Source organism: Talpa europaea, assembly GCF_964194135.1.
Source record: "Talpa europaea genome assembly, chromosome: 2".
NCBI classification, from domain to species: domain Eukaryota; kingdom Metazoa; phylum Chordata; class Mammalia; order Eulipotyphla; family Talpidae; genus Talpa; species Talpa europaea.
The window spans coordinates 40974419-40994047 of record NC_140068.1 but is presented as its reverse complement, the minus strand read 5'-3'; the positions used below and the strand labels follow the sequence as shown (position 1 = coordinate 40994047).

The 19629-nt window shown below is 42.5% G+C and overlaps 1 protein-coding gene across 3 annotated transcripts in view; it reads right to left on the bottom strand.

Annotated features, from left to right (window-relative positions):
- Nucleotides 1–9712, bottom strand: part of FYN (FYN proto-oncogene, Src family tyrosine kinase) — a gene marked incomplete at its 3' end in the record, with an annotated part of 53609 nt that extends 43897 nt beyond the window's left edge. For all 3 annotated transcript variants that reach the window (XM_084228040.1, XM_084228039.1, XM_084228041.1), the window contains exons 1-2: nt 9238–9712; nt 5750–5846 (exon numbers count right to left, since the gene is read on the bottom strand). In XM_084228040.1, coding sequence (XP_084084166.1) covers nt 5750–5846; nt 9238–9484 — 344 coding nt within the window. In that variant the 5' untranslated portion in view covers nt 9485–9712. The remainder of the gene's footprint in view (nt 1–5749; nt 5847–9237) is intronic.
- Between the last annotated feature and the right edge of the window lie 9917 nt (nt 9713–19629).

Here is a 19629-nt window from a genome sequence, read left to right as displayed (position 1 = left end):
GAATGAGATTCTTAGCAACACTGCTTTTTATGGCCCTGTGTTCTGTACAGTAGACTGGCCTCAGAACGCTGGGCAGAAGGATGTGAATGGGTGGGGGGACTTCCAACACCACTCTCAGCTTAAAACAAATGAGTGTACTAAATGATTAGAGTTCATATGCTTCAATTCGCATAGTTACGTGTGTGACACAGAACAAGGGTGGAATGCATGCCTCTCCCTGCTCACAACAGGGAGCAGATGTATGTGGGACTATAGCTCTGACATGGGTGGTGTTCACGGAACTGACCACTAGCCCGTGGTCAGGAGTGTGAGCGGCAGGGGAGGATGCAATTGCCCTTGAACAAATCCAGACACCTCTGACCCCTGATCACCAGCTGCCTAGCACTTTTTTTCCTTCCTTTTTTGGTCCTTGAAGGCAGCATTAAAAACCTTGTATTTTTTTTTTTTTTAAAGCACTTTTTTTTTTGGCTGGGCTCTGTGTCAAAGTCCTCAGCCAGGGAAGAAAATGTGTTGGCTTTTGGCCATGGTCAAGATCTTCCCCAGCCTGGGGCCTCCCTGGTGGCGCAAGGGGTTAAGACGCAACCTATGAAGCTGTTCGCAGCCTCTGCAGCATGAGTTCGATCCCTGGGCCGGCCAGGGAACAACCCACACGGCACAGCAGACCTCTCCTGACTCCCCCACTACTCCCCTCAGCAGTGTGCTTTGGTCAATCTACCTGTTCTGTTCCCCGCTCTGTCTCTGGTGAATCCTCTCACCCCCACAACTCTGGCCTGTACCCCAGCTCTTTTATGCATAAATAAATAAATAAATCTTTAAAAAAAAAAAAAAGATCTTCCCCAGACTGATTTAATTAGGTAGAGAATAAATAGCCTTCATGTAAAATTCAAGCCTTACTCTGGAGTCCCATTCTTGAAAGACTGGCACTCTGAGCAAGGTGACCGTTGAACGACGGCTACACAGAGGATTTAATGAAGTGGTGACAAGTTCCGGCGCACTGTGGGTGCAGTGGGGGGTGGGGAGGAATGTAACATAGCCCACAAGAAATCAGGGTGCTGGCAAAGGTTTGACAAAGTAGTATTTTACTTCATTTTCATTCTTTCCTTTTTCACCCTAGTTAACAAATTTAAACAGATAAGTCAATCAAAGGAAGAAGATAATTTTTCTCATATCCAGGAAGTCCTTTATTAATAGCCTCAAATTTAGTTCATGTCCAGATTTTTGTTATGAAATAGTTTATAGGTAGCAAGAATATGTGTGCCTGTGAACACCTGGGAACCCAAGCTGGCTTGGGAGCTAGACCATTCCTAGCTGTGTGGGCTCCGCCCTCGGCTGCTCCCCTGAGCTACCACTTGCCTTTCAGGTTCAAATGTTAAAATGTTAACATTTTAATGGCTTGTATTGGTTTAATTTCTGTGTCCTCCAAAAAAAAATAAGTTGTGATTTTATTATCTAAGCATGTACTTGAAAGTTAATTTTTTGCTTTAAACAGTGCATGTGTTTAAGGAAGTGGCAGTGGAGACATTATCTTCTCTTGAATGCTGGGTCATGCTTACTGCTCTGATACTCCACTAGATGGAGACATTTCATCACACACAAAAAAATATCAGCTCCCTGCCTTCTAGGGAGATGATCTCTCCCATCACTCTTCTCCCCTGCCCCCTACATATAACCTGGAAAAAGTCCCAAAACGGTGAGGAAAAAAATTAAGTGCTCATAATGGAGGCTTACCTTTTGTTGCACAGTAACTTTCATCAAATTCTAATTGATTTAAATTAAGATAAACAAAGTTTAGTTATTAGTTTGGGGGGTACATGGAAATCTCATCTGGGGGAAGATGCCCGTACATTTTGCTATGGGTTAGGATAACCCCAGTCTTATTCAGGGTGATCTGGTATTATTAATCAGGTGATTTCCATTTTAAACCCAGCAAGAACTATCTCATTTTGATCTCTGTAACTAAATAGTTTAGCACAGATTAGAATCCAACTATCTGCTCATTCTAGTGTCATGGATCAGGAATTCATGATTTTCTCTTAAGTGACTCCATTAATCTCACAGGGGTTTTCAGTTTCTCATAAGATAAAATTCTTCTTTCTTTTTCTAGGCTGTCTAAGGTCACTTTCCCTGACAAGGGACTCCATGTATTATGCAGTAAACCTAATATTTTGTGCCCAATGAGGCTGGTACAAATTCAAAGCACTGATCATACAAGTCTTTTGAGCAATGAATAAATCATCTTTCAACACACTAGAAGTCCAAGTCACTTACATGTAAAGAATACCTTTTTTACAAATCAATTACCTAGGTTTAGGAAAACAGGAACTCTACATGCTAGCTTTTCTTTCTTTTTTTTTTGTGTTATTATGGATAATAATAATTATTAAGCCTGAATTTCTTCAGATTGTTCTTATCAGTTCAGAGCTGATAAGATTTTAATTGTAAGCTTGCTCTGATTCAAATATAAGATTTAAGTCCTAGCTCTGGTTCTTAAGTTTTCATAATAGCTCTCTTTGTTTCTCTAATTCAAAGACATGTTAGGAAAACCCATTCTCAAACCCCAGAGTTGCTGAGAAGGCTTGTGCTCCCAGGAGCCAGGAGTCCTGACGGAGCTAGGAAGTGACACTGCCTTCGACAGAAGTTAGTTATCTGTTGAGCTGGGGAACATTTCATTATAAGTGGGGATTCTTTCTAAATTTGGTCACCGTTCATCTTACTTTTAACTTTGTCATCTGTTTGAATGGTGCTCTAACCTAAGATTTCTTCCTATCACAATGAAAGGACCTTGAAAGCAGTCCCTGTCCTAGGCACTGAGCACTGTTTCACTGCACATAAAAAATTTATTCTATTTTAAAGAGCTACTGTTTTTAGGTGGTAGATCACTAGTCATGAAATGTGCAAGTAGGAAAAATAGATGAATTTAAATATTTTGCCAAATGGGTTCAAGTTTAATAATGTCCAAATATACCACATTGAGCACTGACAACACTTCCATGAAAACCCCTGCCCCCATGCTAGGCAGCAGTGCACAAAGACTATCACAGTTCAGCAAAACACAAAAGCCCTCCCTGTGACTCCCAGTTTCTGCCTCTAGAGAAGGAAAGGAATGGGAGGAGACGTGGGGACGGGGATGGACAGACAGACACGAGCGCGCGCGCACACACACACACACACACACACACACGTGTGGCAGCTGCCCCAGAGAAGCCTAGCCCCTCCCTCTTTCAGCATAGAGACCCAGGGGCTGGAAGAGACTGGGGGAGGGGAAGGAGACAGATGCCATCTGGTTCTGCATTATTGCTTTGTTTTTCCTTCACATTTTTCTCTTCCCTATTATTACCCTTGACTTCAGGATATAATATTTGTTTGAGAAATCTTTTCTCCCTATAACCTTGAAAAAGGGCATTTAAATGGCTTGGAGGAGAGAATACTAAAGGAGAAAAAAAAACCTTTGTAATATTTTCTTCTAAGAGAACAGGGTCACAGGCTTACAGCCCTCTGCAAACATCAAAGGCCATGTATGCAAATGACAAACTATAGACTGAGATGGATCTGTGAATGTTTCTCAAAGATTTCAATTGGATGCCACTGATATTCCTATCCAGATTAACAAAGGAAAAAGTCAGAGTTTGATCTTGGCGAGGAATGGCTTTCCAGGTGCCCTCAGCCTGAGGTGTAGATCCATGGGCAGTGTGAAGAAAACCCACAGAACAGGAGGCATGTACGGCACTTCTTACTGCTCTTAGTTCTTGCCTTTAGAAGTCACCTATAGTTTTACAAGTTCTAACCAACCTTGCTATTTCAGGAATACTGCATATAACGGGGAGTGGGAAGGAGACATATTTCAGTATTCAAAGTTAGTAGACTCTGACAAGAAGTATTCATCTGAGAATCAAACTAACAACGAAGAGAACAAAGCCAAATCCCTTCCTCCCCTGAAATCCCAGTCAATCTTCTGAATCTTCTTGTAACTGAATGGTCCTGTCCCCTGGGATGGAGGGTATCTCTCAAGACCAGGCCTAACCCTGGGCCCAGGATGATGCCCCTCCATCCCTGGGGGCTTTGCCACCTGCTAGCTCCTCTGTGCACCCAGGTGGCTCCCTAACCTGAGCCTGTGGCTTCTCATATGTCAAATGATGACTCTGACATGCTTCAGAAACTTGCTGTGAAGAATAAATGAGAACATGTGTAACTTAGCACATGGCTGGCACAGAAGATGCCTCCAGTAAATAACAGCTGTTAACTATTTTAAAACAATTCCTGTGGCTATAGGAGAGCTCACAGAGGGCAGGTAATGTTCTTCTGGATTTGGGTGCTAGTTGCACAGACATGACCAGTTTGTGAATATTCTGTGAACTGTGCAATTAAAAAAAATTGTTAGAGTATGGATAACACAAAATGTACCATTTTAAGCATTTTCAAAGATCGAGTGCTTGAGCATTAAGCACATTCATGTTGTTGTATGACCACTACACTTCCGGTAGGTGCACTTTCTTGCATATATTTAAATAAGAAGTAAAACTGACCAACAAATCCATATACACCCTGTTAATTGGTGACAATAATAATAGTGAAAAAACCCGCGCAGCTATGCAGACAGTGCTTCCTGCTGTGTAGAAGGTAAGTGGCCTGTGAAGGGAGGAAGTCAGTTTCTGCATTGAAAGGGAGCATGTTCTCAGTGTATGGCGTTTTGGGCATCCCAGGAAAGGGGCCGGCATTCCAAGAAGACAGTTTCCAGGGCCTGAGGACTTCTTTCTCACAACATCAGCAGGGCTGCCACTCACCAACCCTTGCTAATGATCCTGGGAGAGCTGAAGAGCCATGCTTCAAGTCTTTCCTCCATCACAAAATCCAGTTTTCTCAAGGCGTTGAGGACAGAGCAACCAGACTTGGCAGACAGGAAGGAGAGCTTCCTGTGGGCCTCAGGGCCCCCAAGGCACACCTCTCTGATCACTGGGAAGCTCTCACAAGGAAAACTGGTGGGGATCGGGAGAAGACCAGGCTGTTGATATGGGAACCCACCATTTTCTTTTAAGCATGGATTCTTCTGGAAGGCCTTGTTCACACACACTGCCTTAATATACTAGAGGCAATATTTAGAAACAATGGGAAATCTGACCCATCTTTGCACTTGTTAATGGAGGTATTGAGTGTAGGATTTGAAAAGTGAGTGGTTCTCATTCTTGAAATTCTGGCCATGTTTAAAATGTACGCGTGGTGGTCACTCATGAGTGGGCGGAATCACTTCTTCCATCGCACAAAGCTTGCAGTCACTGGCAGGTTTTCATTATGGGGAGACGCCTCCACAGGCTTCTAGCTGGAATGTTGAGTAGTTTTGAAAACAGAAGGAACTTTTGCCAGCCTACCCTTATGTGAGGGCTTAGCTAGAGCAGCTTGTGAAATGTGAAGAAAATCTCAAGGCGTGGACAGCCAGGCCTATGCCAACCTGAAACTGTAGATGATGCTGGTGCTTTAAACCAAAAGAAGAACTATCGACTCTGCCACAGTCTTGTTTGGCCTGGATTTCTGCTACTGTGGTATTCTCCAAAAAAGTTCTCTGGACACACCAAGTACCATAAAATATTGAACTGACTCATCACCTTCACTTCACAAGTTGCTATGGATTAGTGAATTTTTTTTTTTTTTTTTTTTTTAGCATTTCAGATATCTGAAAAGGCACAGACTAGTAACACAAAGAGTGTATTCCTGATCTGAAAGACAAGCACACTTCCCGCTCCCTCTCCAAACTTACGAGCTGTTCAGTATTTGAAATTTTTCTCCTTTGTGAAAACTCAGGTCATCTTCCGTCCGTGCTTCATAATCATAAAGGGCCACAAACAGGGTCACTCCTGACAAAACAAAATCAAAAGGGGAAAGACTGTTAGCCAAGGGGAAATGAAATCTTCGCTGAAACCGCATTCTCAGGATCTGCATTTCATCAGCATTGATAACATGATGTGGTGTTGTAATGAATGTATGCGAGCCGAAGTCTCAGGGCTGGCTGTTGTAGGGGGTGTATCATTTGATCCTAAAGGAACCAGAGGATGAAGGACTTCTCTCTGTACACCCTTGAATGAGTTGGGAGTAGACAGATGTTAAAATTGTGTCTAAAACTAGTATCCCAGTGTTTTATAGTTCAGCTTTGCAGTGCTCTTTTTCTGACACACATTGTCCTCCACTCAGGTTCTGGGTAAAATGGATCACTCTTTTCCCTGGCATAATAGCAAGCCAGAATATATAGACATCTCTTTCTGCAGCCTGGGGAATTCAGAAGCTTCTTCTGTAAACATTCACCCCAAGGATGTTCTGCCACTGGCAACTGCAGTTACTTTGGACTCCATTTCTCTTGTTCTCCTTCGACCTGGAGCCCATCCACCCTCAGGCTGGCTTGTACAATTACTACCCCTCATACCCACCCACAGTCTCTTATCTGGTTAACTGTTCTAATCTGTAGAAGTTTACTATCAATTGCGAAAAAATATCCAGTGTTGCAATTGACCTAAACTTCCCCTAAATAATAGATTTCTAAGAAAGTCTTCAGTGACCCTTCCCTCCAGTGTTCATGCCTGTGTGCAAGCCTCTTCCCTGAGGGTGGGCTGACCCAGTGACTTGCTTAAACCAACAGAGCAGGCAAAGGTGATGGGATGCCTGTAAGTGACAGGCTTCAAAAGACTGTGACTTCTACCTTTCTCACAGACATCCATTACTACTTTGGTGTGAACATTTAGATGAAGCCAGCTGCCATGCTGGAGAGGCGCACCTGACCAAGAACTGAGGGTGGCCTGTGGCCAACAGTCAACAAGGAACTCAGTGCTGCCAACACCTCATGGGACTGGCAGCAGATTCTGCTTGGCGGAACCATGAGATGTCTACAGCCTAGCCAGCACAACTTGACTGCTGCCCATGGGAGCCTGAACAGAGGACTCAGCTAGTCCTTCCTGGGTTTCTGTCTCAGAAATTGCGAGGTATCAGTGTATTTGTTTTAAGACTGCTAAACTTTGTAGATATTTGTTATGCAGCAATTGATCACTAATACATTCTATTTGTCTGCTCTCTGGCTTCTCGTTTTGATCTCCACATGCTTCAAAGTGTCTCATATGCCTGAAGAACATAGAACGTGGATTCTGCTCTTTACCAAGTCACTATTTTGCTGTTCCAGGGGAATGAATGTGTCTGTGGGCCTATTCATAGCCAGAGGGGAGGTGGAGCTTGCCTTTCTGCCCCACCCAAGTGTCGGAGCTTGGCGTTGAGCAGGTCTGACCATGCAAAGCGGGGCTCATTTGGCAGCTGTCCTTCTTCCTTTAGGTTTCTTTGAGAGGTTAGAAGACAGACTGGCCTTCTTTTCTCACTTAGCACTCTATTAGCAAATTCCCCATTAATGGGTTCATTAAACTGTTTAAAAGGGTGGTGCTCCATCGTGCGGAAGACAAGGTGCATGAGGCTGGGATACCTCCCCTCGCCTACCCTCTCCACGCATCAGCCAGCAAGCTCTCACTGGCCTTTTTTATCCTCTAGAGGTGGAGGAGAGTCAAAGGAGGTCATGGAGACACACAGACAATGTTCTGGGCCTGCCTTAAAGCACCAAAAGTCGCAGTGGGGAGAAAGACAACCATATTTCAAAAAGCCAAATGATACAAGGCAGAAAAATCTGCCAACATTTGAGGGTTCTATTTTAATTTTCAAGTTTTATAAGGAATCTGCTGGCTTTGTACAGGAAGGCTGCTCCTGACTGTAGCATATAGAACCCATATGCTCAAGGAGAGTGGCCCTCTCCAGTGACTGTATGATTGGTACCTGCAGACACAGGAGGCACGTCCAGTATTCCTGAGTAAATGAACAAGGTCGGGGCCTGTGTCAGCAGAATTCATAGTCTGGCTGGCAAAGCACTTGTGCTTCTCACAGCAGGCACGCGGGTGTGTGCTGGGTGTGTTTTGGCTTTTTGTTCTCCTGCATCCTCAAGAAACAGACTTCCCTAGACTGCCTGACTTTCCTTCTTCTCTCCATTCCAGATGCCTTCCAGGAAGGCAGGAAGGATGAGTAAGTGCATCTAGCTTTCCTTCCATCTGTGCAAGACCTGTTTTAAAGGGAAAGCTAGATCCACCATAACACAAGGATGAACATAAATGTTTTTTGTATTGGGCGGAATATGAAGCATGAGAAGAGAAGTAGCTAATGCCCGATGATCTGGATCAGGTTCCCTCAATATAGTTACCCTGATAATGCCTCGGTTGTGCCCATGTCCCAGGCAAAAATACACAGTGGGTCCATTATATCCATATGCTTTATATCCATATGCTATATATCCATTATTGCTGACAGACATCTGCTCCCAGATGAGCTGAGAGCACAATGGCTCATGTACATTTCTTTAAACTTTTGTAATAAATGAAACAATTTTGGAACAAAAATGTCAAATATCAAATTACCATGATTCATATTCTGGGAGAAGATTTGGAAGATGAAAGATGCATGAGATAACTTACAAATATTTCGAAAAACATATGTCTGGGAATGTATGCCAGCGATTTTACAAAGTATTAGCTAAGTCAGCAATACACACAACAAATTAAATGTAGCCTTGTGGTGGGAAAGGCAACTTTAAAAAAAATGAAGATGATTCCTTCAGATATGTAAGATGCAATTTTAAAATACAAAAGATACACAAAATTATTTAAGGGCTGATAAACTCAGTTATATGGAAGATGATAGGAAGCTCAGAGTACCAGTAAAGAGGAATGGCCAGAAATAGCGTTGCCAAATGACCCCACCAACTAGGAAATGACAGACAGGGTGAGGATTAGGAAGACAAAGGAGAAAGAACGACCCCTGGACAGTGGCTCTTCACAGGGAGACAGGAGGATGGAGTATAATAACGTCTGAGAGCTTCTGATTCCAAAGTTCAGCCATGGGGCTCAGGGTCTGTATTTTGAGAGAGTTGCCCTAGTAACTCTGAGCCGGCAAGCCAAGGTTGACTGCCAGGGGTCAGAAGTACCTCAGTAGAAGATCATATCTCATAATCTACACAGAATTCTTACAGAGCAGCAGACTCAGGGTGCCCCGTACTGCAGTCATCTGCATTTCAATTTGTACATCCAGCTCTGGCTTCCTTACAGCCCCTTCTCTGGTGGAGGGTAGGGAGAGACTGGTGAAAAACTTAAATGTTAAGTCCTGAGTCAGAGGGAGCTGACTGGGGTACAAAGGGTCAATTGCCAAAAGAATCAAGAGCAGCTTAATTCTTACCTGTCCCTCCTCTTGTGCGCAAGGTCCCAGTATGAGACGAAGAGTTCACGCCCCCAAAGACAGTGAGTCCTTGGCCCCCGGCTGCGTGGAAGTTGTTGTAGTTTGGGATGGAGGTCACGCCAAAGCTGGGGTAGTGCTGAGGGGTGGGGTCTGTGCCATAGCGGAAGCCGGAGCTCTGGTTCAGGCTGCCATCCCTCTCCTCCGTCAGTTTTGTTGCTTCTTTATCCTTACATTGCACACAGCCCATTATCTAAATTCCTGCCAAAAAAAATAAAAAATAAAAAAAGAGGGACATGTGAGTTTGGATGGTTTCTCGTTCTGGATTGCTTAACTAATAAAGGAGAAAAAAATTACAAAGCTCACCCTTGGATATTTCGGCCTATGGGGTATGAGGAAAAGCAGTGCCTAGGGTAGAGGGTTAGAAGCAGTCTCAGAGCCCTCACTTCACAAACATATTTGTTCCCCATGTGCGCTGGGCAATGGGATCAACACAGATAACGATGCTTGCCATGCAGCAATCTTCCTTCAATGAGGTTTACACCCCTTACAGCTGTGTGATATTACACACAGCACAATGATATTTACTTATGCTTTTGTTTAGTATTCAAAAAATACTGTATGGTCTAGAAAATGAATCTATGCATTTCCATCATGGCCAAAAATATTTAAGTGAGAGGGTGAAGGAGAACCGGCAAAGCCAGAATGCAGCCCTTAAACAACTCTCTGCTTCTCCACTCGTGGATGCCCATTCTGCAGCACACGTTTGGCAAAATACAAGCAAGGGCATAATATATATGAACATTAAGAAATCACTTCTGGCTGAGGGCCTCCCTGGTGGCTCAGGGGTTAAAGTCTCAGTGCTATCACCAGCCACTATAGCATGAGTTTGATCTCCAGACTGGGAGCTAACCCACATGGCTCAGCAGACCTCTCCTGTCTCGCCTGCTGCTCCCCTCAGCAGTGTATTTCAGTCAGTCAGCCTGTTCTGCTCCTCACTCTGTCTCTGGTAAATCCTCTCATACCCCACACCTCTGACCTAGACCCCAATTCTTGTATGCATAAATAAAATCTTTTGTTTTTTAAAGAAATTATTGCTGGATGAAAAATAAAATAGAAATGGAGAGGTCCTATGTAGTTGCAGGATACGATAGGCTTCAGTAACAAAGTGATTTAAAGTTGTGAATTAACTTTTCAAATTTCCATTAGTTTTAACACCTTTCAAAACCATAAAAAACATCATTCCTATGTCATAGGGTTAGTGGTGGATTAAAACTCAAGCTATTGTCACCACATCCTCTTCCAATTCTTTATGTGTCCTCATATCAGTAAATGGCAACAGCAACAACCCAGATGCTCAAGTCAGAATCCTGAGATGCATCCTTATTTGCCTTTCCTTGTTTACTTCTCACTCTTCCTGTCTCACACTGTACTAGGCAAACATGCTGAACTTTTCAGTTCCGTAAAGGTTCCATTTATTTTGCTAACCTTCAGGTCGTGGGACAAGGCCTTGAGCATTATTTGCTATGTTCTTTGATGTGTAACATGTCCTTCATGTCACAGTTACAAAGCCATCTCGGATCTTAACATGTTCCCTCAGACTGGGGTGATGCTCTTTCTAAGTGCTCTCATCATGTCTTGATTTTCCTCATCATGGCACCTATTGTGCCATATTAAACATGGTCTGTCCACTTGTCTCATTGCCCAATGGACTATAAGTTCCAGGAAAGCAGAGCCCTTTCCATTTTTGTCACAGTTATATTGCTAGTACCTGGCACATAGTAGGTACTCAATAAATAGCAACTGAATGAGTGAAGAGTCTCTAGCCCATTATGTTTTTCTCTCATTCCTTCCTTCTACCTTCTTCATTCTGACTTGAGCAACCGCGTTGTTGCTGGTGCCATTTACTGAGATAAGGACACAGGAGAAGTAGGATTGGAAGAGAGAGGGGTGACAGCCTCTTGCCATCAAGGCCAATCCTTCCTCCAGTGACTTTAATCAGTAGTGTGTCTAGCACTTTTTAATCTAGCGTGTGTGTATGTGTGTTTGTGTGTTTGTGTGTGTGTGTGTGTGTGTGTGTGTATGTATAGGAAATGCAAGGTATTGTATCCAGCAATACAAGTCCATTTTGGACTGCAATACCATGTCGAGCTGACTGGGGGTAGGTAAAACATGCAATGGATATCTCTGCTAAAACTATGAAAAGTGAAACAACCCAAATGCCCAAAAATAGATGACTGGGTCAAGAAGATGTGGTACATATACACAATGGAGTATTACTCAGCAATCAAAAAAGATAAACTCATGCAATTTGCAGCAACATGGATGGAGCTAGAAGGGATCATGTTCAGTGAAATAAGCCAGAAAGAAAAAGAAAAATACCGGATGGTCTCACTCATAGCAGGAATTTAGAAAACTTAAATAAGGGACCAGGAAAAAGACTAATTATAATAAAGAAAAAGTCAAAATCTACAAGCAGCTGTAAACCAGAGACACACTAGGGAGGGGGGAGGAGAGATTAGGGTCAAAATAAAGGGGGTGGGAATTGTATGGGGAATATAACCAAAATGAAAATGCATACACTGTGCAAAAATGAAAAATGATGTAAGAATTATAAAAAACAAAACAAAACTGTGAAAAGTGGCCTGCTTGGGACCAAGGAACCAAACAAGAAACACATGACATCATGTGCAATTATACATACTCACGGAGGAGGGGACACCTGGAAAAGGAGGGGAAGGGCTTGAGGTGGTAAAGGAGAATGGGCTTGTTTTCTCAAGTGTCCAGTAAACCCAATGGGGATGCCAGAGGGGGCACTGTTCTGAGCCATTATTTTTCTGCTGGATGGGGTCATGAGAGCAACATCAGACTCTTCTAGAGTCCTCTCACATGACATGTTTCAATAAATACTTATTGAAATGAATGTCAGTTCCTGAAATGGAAATGTTTGGAAACAAGCCGCCTACTGCTTGAGCTGAGATCACCAAATCTGGAATACATTTACGTGTAAATCATTCAAGATTAACTTAGAGTGTACTGTGTCTGACACGCTTTCTAACATGGTAAATGAATATGATTTTCACAACTTTTTTTTTTTTTAAATTTCTAATGACTTCATCATTTGTATTCCTTTTTTTTTTTTTTTTAAAGATTTATTTATTTATTTACACAAGCACTGGGTACAGTCAGAAGCGTGGGAGGGTGAGAGAATTCACCAGAGCCAGAGCGGAGAACAGAACAGGCAGAGTGATGAAGAACACTGCTGAGGGGAGCAGCGGGCGGCAGGAGAGGTCTGCGCGCCATGTGGGACCCTTGCCGGGTGGCCGGGGATTGAACCGGCGCTGCAGAGGCTGCGGGCAGCTTCGCAGCCCAGCGCTCAACCGCTGCGCCACTGGGGAGGCCCGATTTTCACAACTTTTCAATAGGAAATGCAAAATATCTCCAAGGCATGGTTGACTGAGAGAGTTTCAACATTTGTTCTTGGTGTTCCTTTACCAAATATCTTACTCATTTTATATCAACTTTTTCACAGCAGAAACTTTCTCAAAGCTTCTACAAAAGTTTGACAAAATACACTTCTTGCCCCAGGTGTTTTCTTCACAATCTACTGTAATTAAAGGAGGTAAGCCCTGCATCACAGAACCACATCATTTATACCAGTGGTTCTCAGTTGAGGGGTGACTGCTCCCCCTCCACCAACAAAGGACAAATCAGGCAATTACACAGAGACATTTTTGGCTGCCAAAACTAGAGGAAAAGGAGTGCTACTGGACCTGTGGGAAGAGGCTAGACAGCCTACAAAGAACAGGACAGCTTCCAATAGCTATGAATTACTTGGCCTGACATGTTAGTACTGTCAAGGTCAAGAAATTTTGATTTATGCAGAGGTAAGAATTTATATCTCTTATCTTTGAAATAGCATCACAGCTGGTTCCCTTTCATGTACATGATTAACATGCTATCCAGAGTGTCTTCCTTAGGAGAACTAGCATGCTAAGTAGGAGATGATTTAACCAACTGACATGAAATTGATTTTTCTTTTGCTTGTTTCCTGTGATAGAGAAAAGAATATAAAACTAATGAGAGAACTCACTGAAAACTCTTCCACTTCTAACAAAACCAAACCCTATATCAGAACCCTGCTGAAAATAGGACCCTACATCTAACCAAAGAAAAAACACTCTCTAAAATCCATTAGAAATATTATTAATGCAATAAATGAGTAACAGTTTACATGTTATTATGTGAAATAATGGAAGGAAACAAAAAGTAAATTTCTTGAAAGCAGGGATTTTTTTTTTCATTGTTGCATCCCTGTTATACAGAATAGTAGTTGGCACATAGTAATTGCTAAATGAATAAATGTGGAAACCCCCTAACATCCTAATCAAAATCAGTTTGGAGACAGCGATCCTCTTATTATAGAAGAATCAGCTCGGCCACAACTTTATACATCTGTAATTTAGAGTAAGGAATGTTTCTGCCCAGATCTTGCTTACTTTCTTCCCTTCATTGACAAACATGAAGGAACTGAAATAAGTCAGAAAATGCAGTCTCAAGTGACTAGGAGTTAATTACAATGAAAATATTTGTATAAGAACTTGTGGTCTTCCTCCTCCCACTTGGGGCAGTCAGACTAACCATTTCCTGATGAAGGAATCACAAGATTTTATATGAGCTATGCTCAGTGCGATCAGATTCCTTGCCACGAAGCAAACTTCTGATCATCTAAGTTAAAATAAAAACATCCTTTATTACATACAGGTCTAGATATAGCTTTTATGGCCAACGTTGTAGGTCTACTATGCACATACAAAGTACTAATATATTTGCTCTAGATTTGTGGGATATTGGGAAACAATGAATAATGCCATTCCAAAAGTGGGATCCTGGGGTTTAGGAGATGACATATGCACGAACTCATGACCATTTTCCCCTGCACATGCTTAAAAAAAATGGATGGACAAGCACTTTAACCCACAAGATACTATGCTTCTGCTCAGGCTCTTTGGATTATGTGATGTCCCCAGTTCCCAATCTAACTGCAAATTGAGGGGTTCTGCTTCTACTATTCAAGTAATACCATATCTACTTAAAATTTTCTTAGTCCTGAGGGTCTTTTCAAATGTGCCAGCAGCATTAAGGAACATGGGAAAGAGCTGCCAAAGAGAGAGCCAAAGGATGGCTGCACCCTACTCCCAAGAGTCTTGGGGTCACTAACTGCAGCACTTTCTGGTGCACTAGCACTTTCTGCCACATCTTATCTTTCTGACTATTACTGTTTTGTTTTTTTTTTAATAGAGGCATGTTTTTATTTATTTATTTGTTTGTTCGTTTTGTTTATACATGCACTGGGTACAGTCAGAAGCGTGGGAGGGTGAGCGAATTCACCAGAGCCAGAGGGGGGAGCAGAGCAGGCAGAAGGACCGAAGTACACTGCTGAGGGGAGCAGCGGGTGGCAGGAGAGGTCTGCGCGCCATGTGGGACCCTCCTCCGGTGGCCGGGGAGCAGCCGGGGATTGAACCGGCGCCACAGAGGCTGTGGGCAGCTTCGCAACCCAGCGCTCAACTGCTGCGCCACCTGGGAGGCCCCTGACTATAACTGTTGACCAAATGCCATGTGTGGCCTCAGAATCCTTCACAGAGCTGTTGAAAAACAGACTGGAGCTGACAGAAAGGATGGAATCTGGTCATTGGCTGCATTGAGCACAAAGTATCTGGCTGAAGTCAAAGACCATGGTCCAGTCTGCTAGCTGCACATTAGCCACAGATAGCCTTGCACTTCTTCCCAGCTTTATCATCAAGTGATGCCCATATGCTCAGTAATAACACTGCAGGGCTTGTCAGGTTGCAGGAGTGGGCGGGAGCTGGGTATTAGCAAGTGAAAGCCACTGGCGGTCTTGGGCAAAAGCAAATTACTTCCTCTAGAGATACATTGCAGGCAGAGGAGGGAAGGCAGGAGGAGGAAAGATGAAACTGACAACATATAACTTCCATTCTAGCAGGTAAGCAATTTTGTCTCAGAAACTAGCTCAGGGCCTCCCCGGTGGCGCAGTGGTTGAGTGCTGGGCTGCGAAGCTGCCCATAGCCTCTGCAGTGCCAGTTCGATCCCCGGCCGCCAGCGAGGGTCCCATATGGCACGCAGACCTCTCCTGCCACCCGCTGCTCCCCTCAGCAGTGTATTTCATCAGTCTGCCTGTTCTATTCCAGGCTCTGGCTCTGGTGAATTCTCTCACCCTCCCACGCTTCTGACTGTACCTAGTGCTTGTATGTATGTATGTATGTATGTATAAATAAATAAATAAATAAATAAATAAATAAATAAATAAATAAATAAATCTTAAAATAAAAGAAAGAAAGAAACTAGCCCAGGTGTCTGTGGAGCAGTGAGAGCCCTTAGGAGGAAGTCACAGACCTCACTCCTGACATCTCGAACTTTGCGCGATGACAAGGAAAGCTGCACTGGCCTGAACTCACTGCATGGACTGATCAGGTTTCCATAGAGCAAGAAGCAGCTCTAGTGTAGCATGAGGGACTAGGATGAGATGTGACAGAGACACATTGGAAATGAATTGATTTCAGGATAGATGTGTGGCAGGGGGTTCATGATCCTTATAAAATTGGAAGTACCCAAAACCTGAGGTTGTTGGTTACATTCTCAATGGAGAAAACAAATCTCTTGAATGTTTAGGGAAGGGGATTGATTGCCTTAGTTTTCATCATATAGCTATGTTAATAGCAATGGTAGTTGGGCCACAGAACCTGTCACCCAAATTTCTTGGCATTTTCTTTGCTTTACGATGCAGCTTTCCTCTTTGTAGGACACTAGGTCCCAACACCCCACAAGGGAGTACAGGCAGTGCTGTCTTCTGGGGACAGCCAGGACAGAGGGCCAGCCATGGCTGGGGAAACTGAAGAGAAATCAGAACACTTTTGGAAGCACAAATACTCCCAAGGTCTCCAAGCAGGGGAAAGGTCACAGTTGGGAGGAGATGTAAATACTCGAGGGCTGAACCATATACAGTATTGGTGCAGGGTCCAGCCAGTAGCCCGAGGCCACTAATAAAAAAGAACATACAAGACTCTGCCAACGAGAAAAAAAATCTTTGCTGCCAGTTAGACAGAGGGAGTAAAAGTGTGTGCCTTGCCAAAAAAAGATGGTGTGGAAGGCAGAAATGGATGATTCCTGCCTCCATTGCATGTGTCCTGTAAGTTCCCCAGACTTGTAAATGATGGGATCATTGCTCCCAAGATAGGGTATTTGGCATAGTTGACTTTAACAATGAGGGATTTTCTAGGTGGACTTGACCTAATCAGAGGACTTCTTAAAAGGAACTGTGCTTTTTCTGGAGAAGTGGATTCAAAAGTGTGAAAAGCATTTCATGGGAAGGATACTTATCCACTGTTGGCTCTGAAGACAGAGAAGGTTATGTGGCTGGGAATGTGGGTGGCCTCTAGAAGCTGAGAACAGCTCCCAGCTAGAACTCTGGAAGCTGGCAGACAACAAAGAAACAGGGACCTTACTCCCACAACACAAGGATCTGAAATGGGTCAAGAACCTGAAGTAGCCTGGAAATGGTTTCTTCCCTGGTCCAGACAGCACATGAGAATGCTGATGGTCAACACATTGAGTAAAGCCTGAGAGCAGAGAAGCCAGCTACACCATGCCTGAACTCGTGGCCCACAGAACTACAAGCTCATAAACTGGTGCTGTTTAAGCTGCTAATTTGTGGTATTTCATTACACGGTGATAGAAAACCAGTAAGTATCTTTGTGGGAGGTGGAACCATGGAGATGATTCCATACTTATCTTCGAAGTAATGACCAATGTGAGATGAGGGTCAGTGTGCACTGTGCTATCTACTGGAACATGTCACCTCATTAAATTCTCATGAAAATCTTAAGATACAGGTATTGTTCTTCCTACACTTTACAATAGGGGAACAGAAGCTAGGGAACAGCTCAGTTGGGGTAGAGGTGGGATCTGAAATCAGACAGCCTACTGAAGTCAGACAGTTCTACTGTCAGTACCTGCAGCCTTTACACTTCTTGCTCCAGGGAAACCTGGTCAGTACATGCAGTGGTGTGTGCATGAGGCTGAGAGAAGCTAAGGGAGAGACCCAAGAGGAGTACCCTGGGTTCTACTGCGTGCATGCTGATGTAGGCCTTGATTTCAGAGACTGGGCCTCACTCACTCAATTCACCCCACTCACCAAGACAGTGGGCTCTGTAGGGGTGCTGAGATCATGCCAGGTGTGGTGAGTCACCAGTTTCCTTGATGTGGTTTGGCATCTTAATGAGTGTTTGAGCCAAAGCAGCCCTTAGTTTCCTGATATTTCTTTCCTAGATATGGCAGGGTATTTACATACACCATGGAGTTACTATCAGTTTCCTTGGTTTAAAAGTGAGCTTTCCTATTGCACTGAAAACATGGTTTGCTTCCCAGGCCAAATTTTCTGGAACACATTTACTGCATAAACTGAGACATACATGAATGCCTTCCACAAGCATAAGATGACAGATTTTTGCTCTTGGTGGTGCCTTGTGAGGGAGAACTCTGCACCAAATACAAATGTTAAAATACTACATCTTTGAAGTGTGAAAACTGATGTAAAAGCAGAAATAGATACAACTTAGACACTGGAAGCAGGAAACAATGGGAAATTGAGCCTATTTAAAATTCAAATTAAAACTCTGCTTCAGAAATAAGAAAAGGTATAAACGGTCCCAGCCAGTCATTTATAAATGGTTTTTTAGGGCCCCTCTGGAGGACAGATCTTGTTCTATACCTTACAGTAGGGGGACTGAACTAATAAAATGATGCTTAAGATGTCACTTCAAGTAAAAGTGAGTTCTGGAACCTAGAATGGTTTTTTGATTCCCTACTGCTGGTTTATCTTATTCAAATGACCCCTGGGCTGGGAAGCAGCTCACACTCCTGTAGAAAATTCTTCTTTCCCTTCTGTACAACCTCCCATTCCCCAGAGATTCAAAAGCACTTAATAAAAGATAAGGGAAGCATTAGACACCAATGGTGAGATTTAACACTGCAGTCAACTTAATGCTGGAACCATTCCCAAACCCAATCAGCCAAACGAGGTTTTAACACTGAACTATGGAAAGACTCCAAAGGCGGGTAAGAACATTTTCTTCTTCCTTCACTTCACTTTGGATCTCAGGGTTAAGATGAGTGAAACGGTGATGAAAATAAGGATGTGTTTTAACCATCTATGCCAAAGGATTCAGAAAGAATTAGAACACAGATTGTAAAGTTTTTTAGGCTTTCCCCTATTGCTTTTTGGATCATAGAAAAATTTCCTATAATTAGTATTTTTAAATGTTATCACATTTTAACTTTACTGAGATATATTTCATATACTATAACATTCATTCTTTTAAAGTGAATAGTTCAGTATTTTTTAATATATATACAAAGGTAACCATTTGCATATCAAATTCCAGAATATTTTCATACCCCAAAAAGAAATCTAGGCCTATTACAGAGTTATTGCCCATCCCTTCTCAAACTATCCCTAGCAACTGTTATGTACTGTAAGTCTCCATGAATTTGCTTATTCTGGAAATTTCAAATAAACTGAATCAAACAATATGTGGCCTTTTGTAACTGGCTTCCTTCAACTGGCATAATATTCTCAAGTACCATTCATTGTGTACCATGTAGTAGTACTTCACTTTTTTTTAAGGCTGAAAAATATCCCTTGTATCATATACTGTTTGTCTACCATTCATCAGTTGATAGACATCTGGGTTTGTTTCTATTTTTTGGCTGTTATGAATAATGCTGCCAGGAACAATCACGTACAAGGTTTTATGTGGACATATGCTTTCAATTTTCTTAGGTTAATACTTTAATATATAAGCAATTTATATTGATAAGAAAAACCCTAAGATTAGGTAAATTGGAAAGCATATGACTTGGCAATTCAGAGAATAGAAAAACAACTTGTTTTCACTTGGGAAATATATGGGAAAATACCACTTTCAGTAGTAATAAAAGAAACACAATTTAGATTATTGAGACATTTCTACCTCTAAGTTGAAAATTTTAAAAAAGAAGTCTGCCCAATAACGGTGAATATCCCTTGAAGTGAATATTTATACACATTTTGGATAAAAGACCAGGAATTCGTGTATAGTCCTTTTGTAAACCAATTTGGCAATTATTAAAAAAAAACACACACACACACAAAACAAAACTTAACAGTGGGTCTGGTTTTTGACCTGTGAATCTGTGCTAAAGAAATATTCTATTTCTAACAATACATGAAGAGACTATGAAGTGTTACTTAAAATCTAAAAAAATTGGAAAACATGCCAACTGTTTCACAAGAAGGCAATAGCTAAGTACATTATGAGGCATGCAACGTAATGTAAA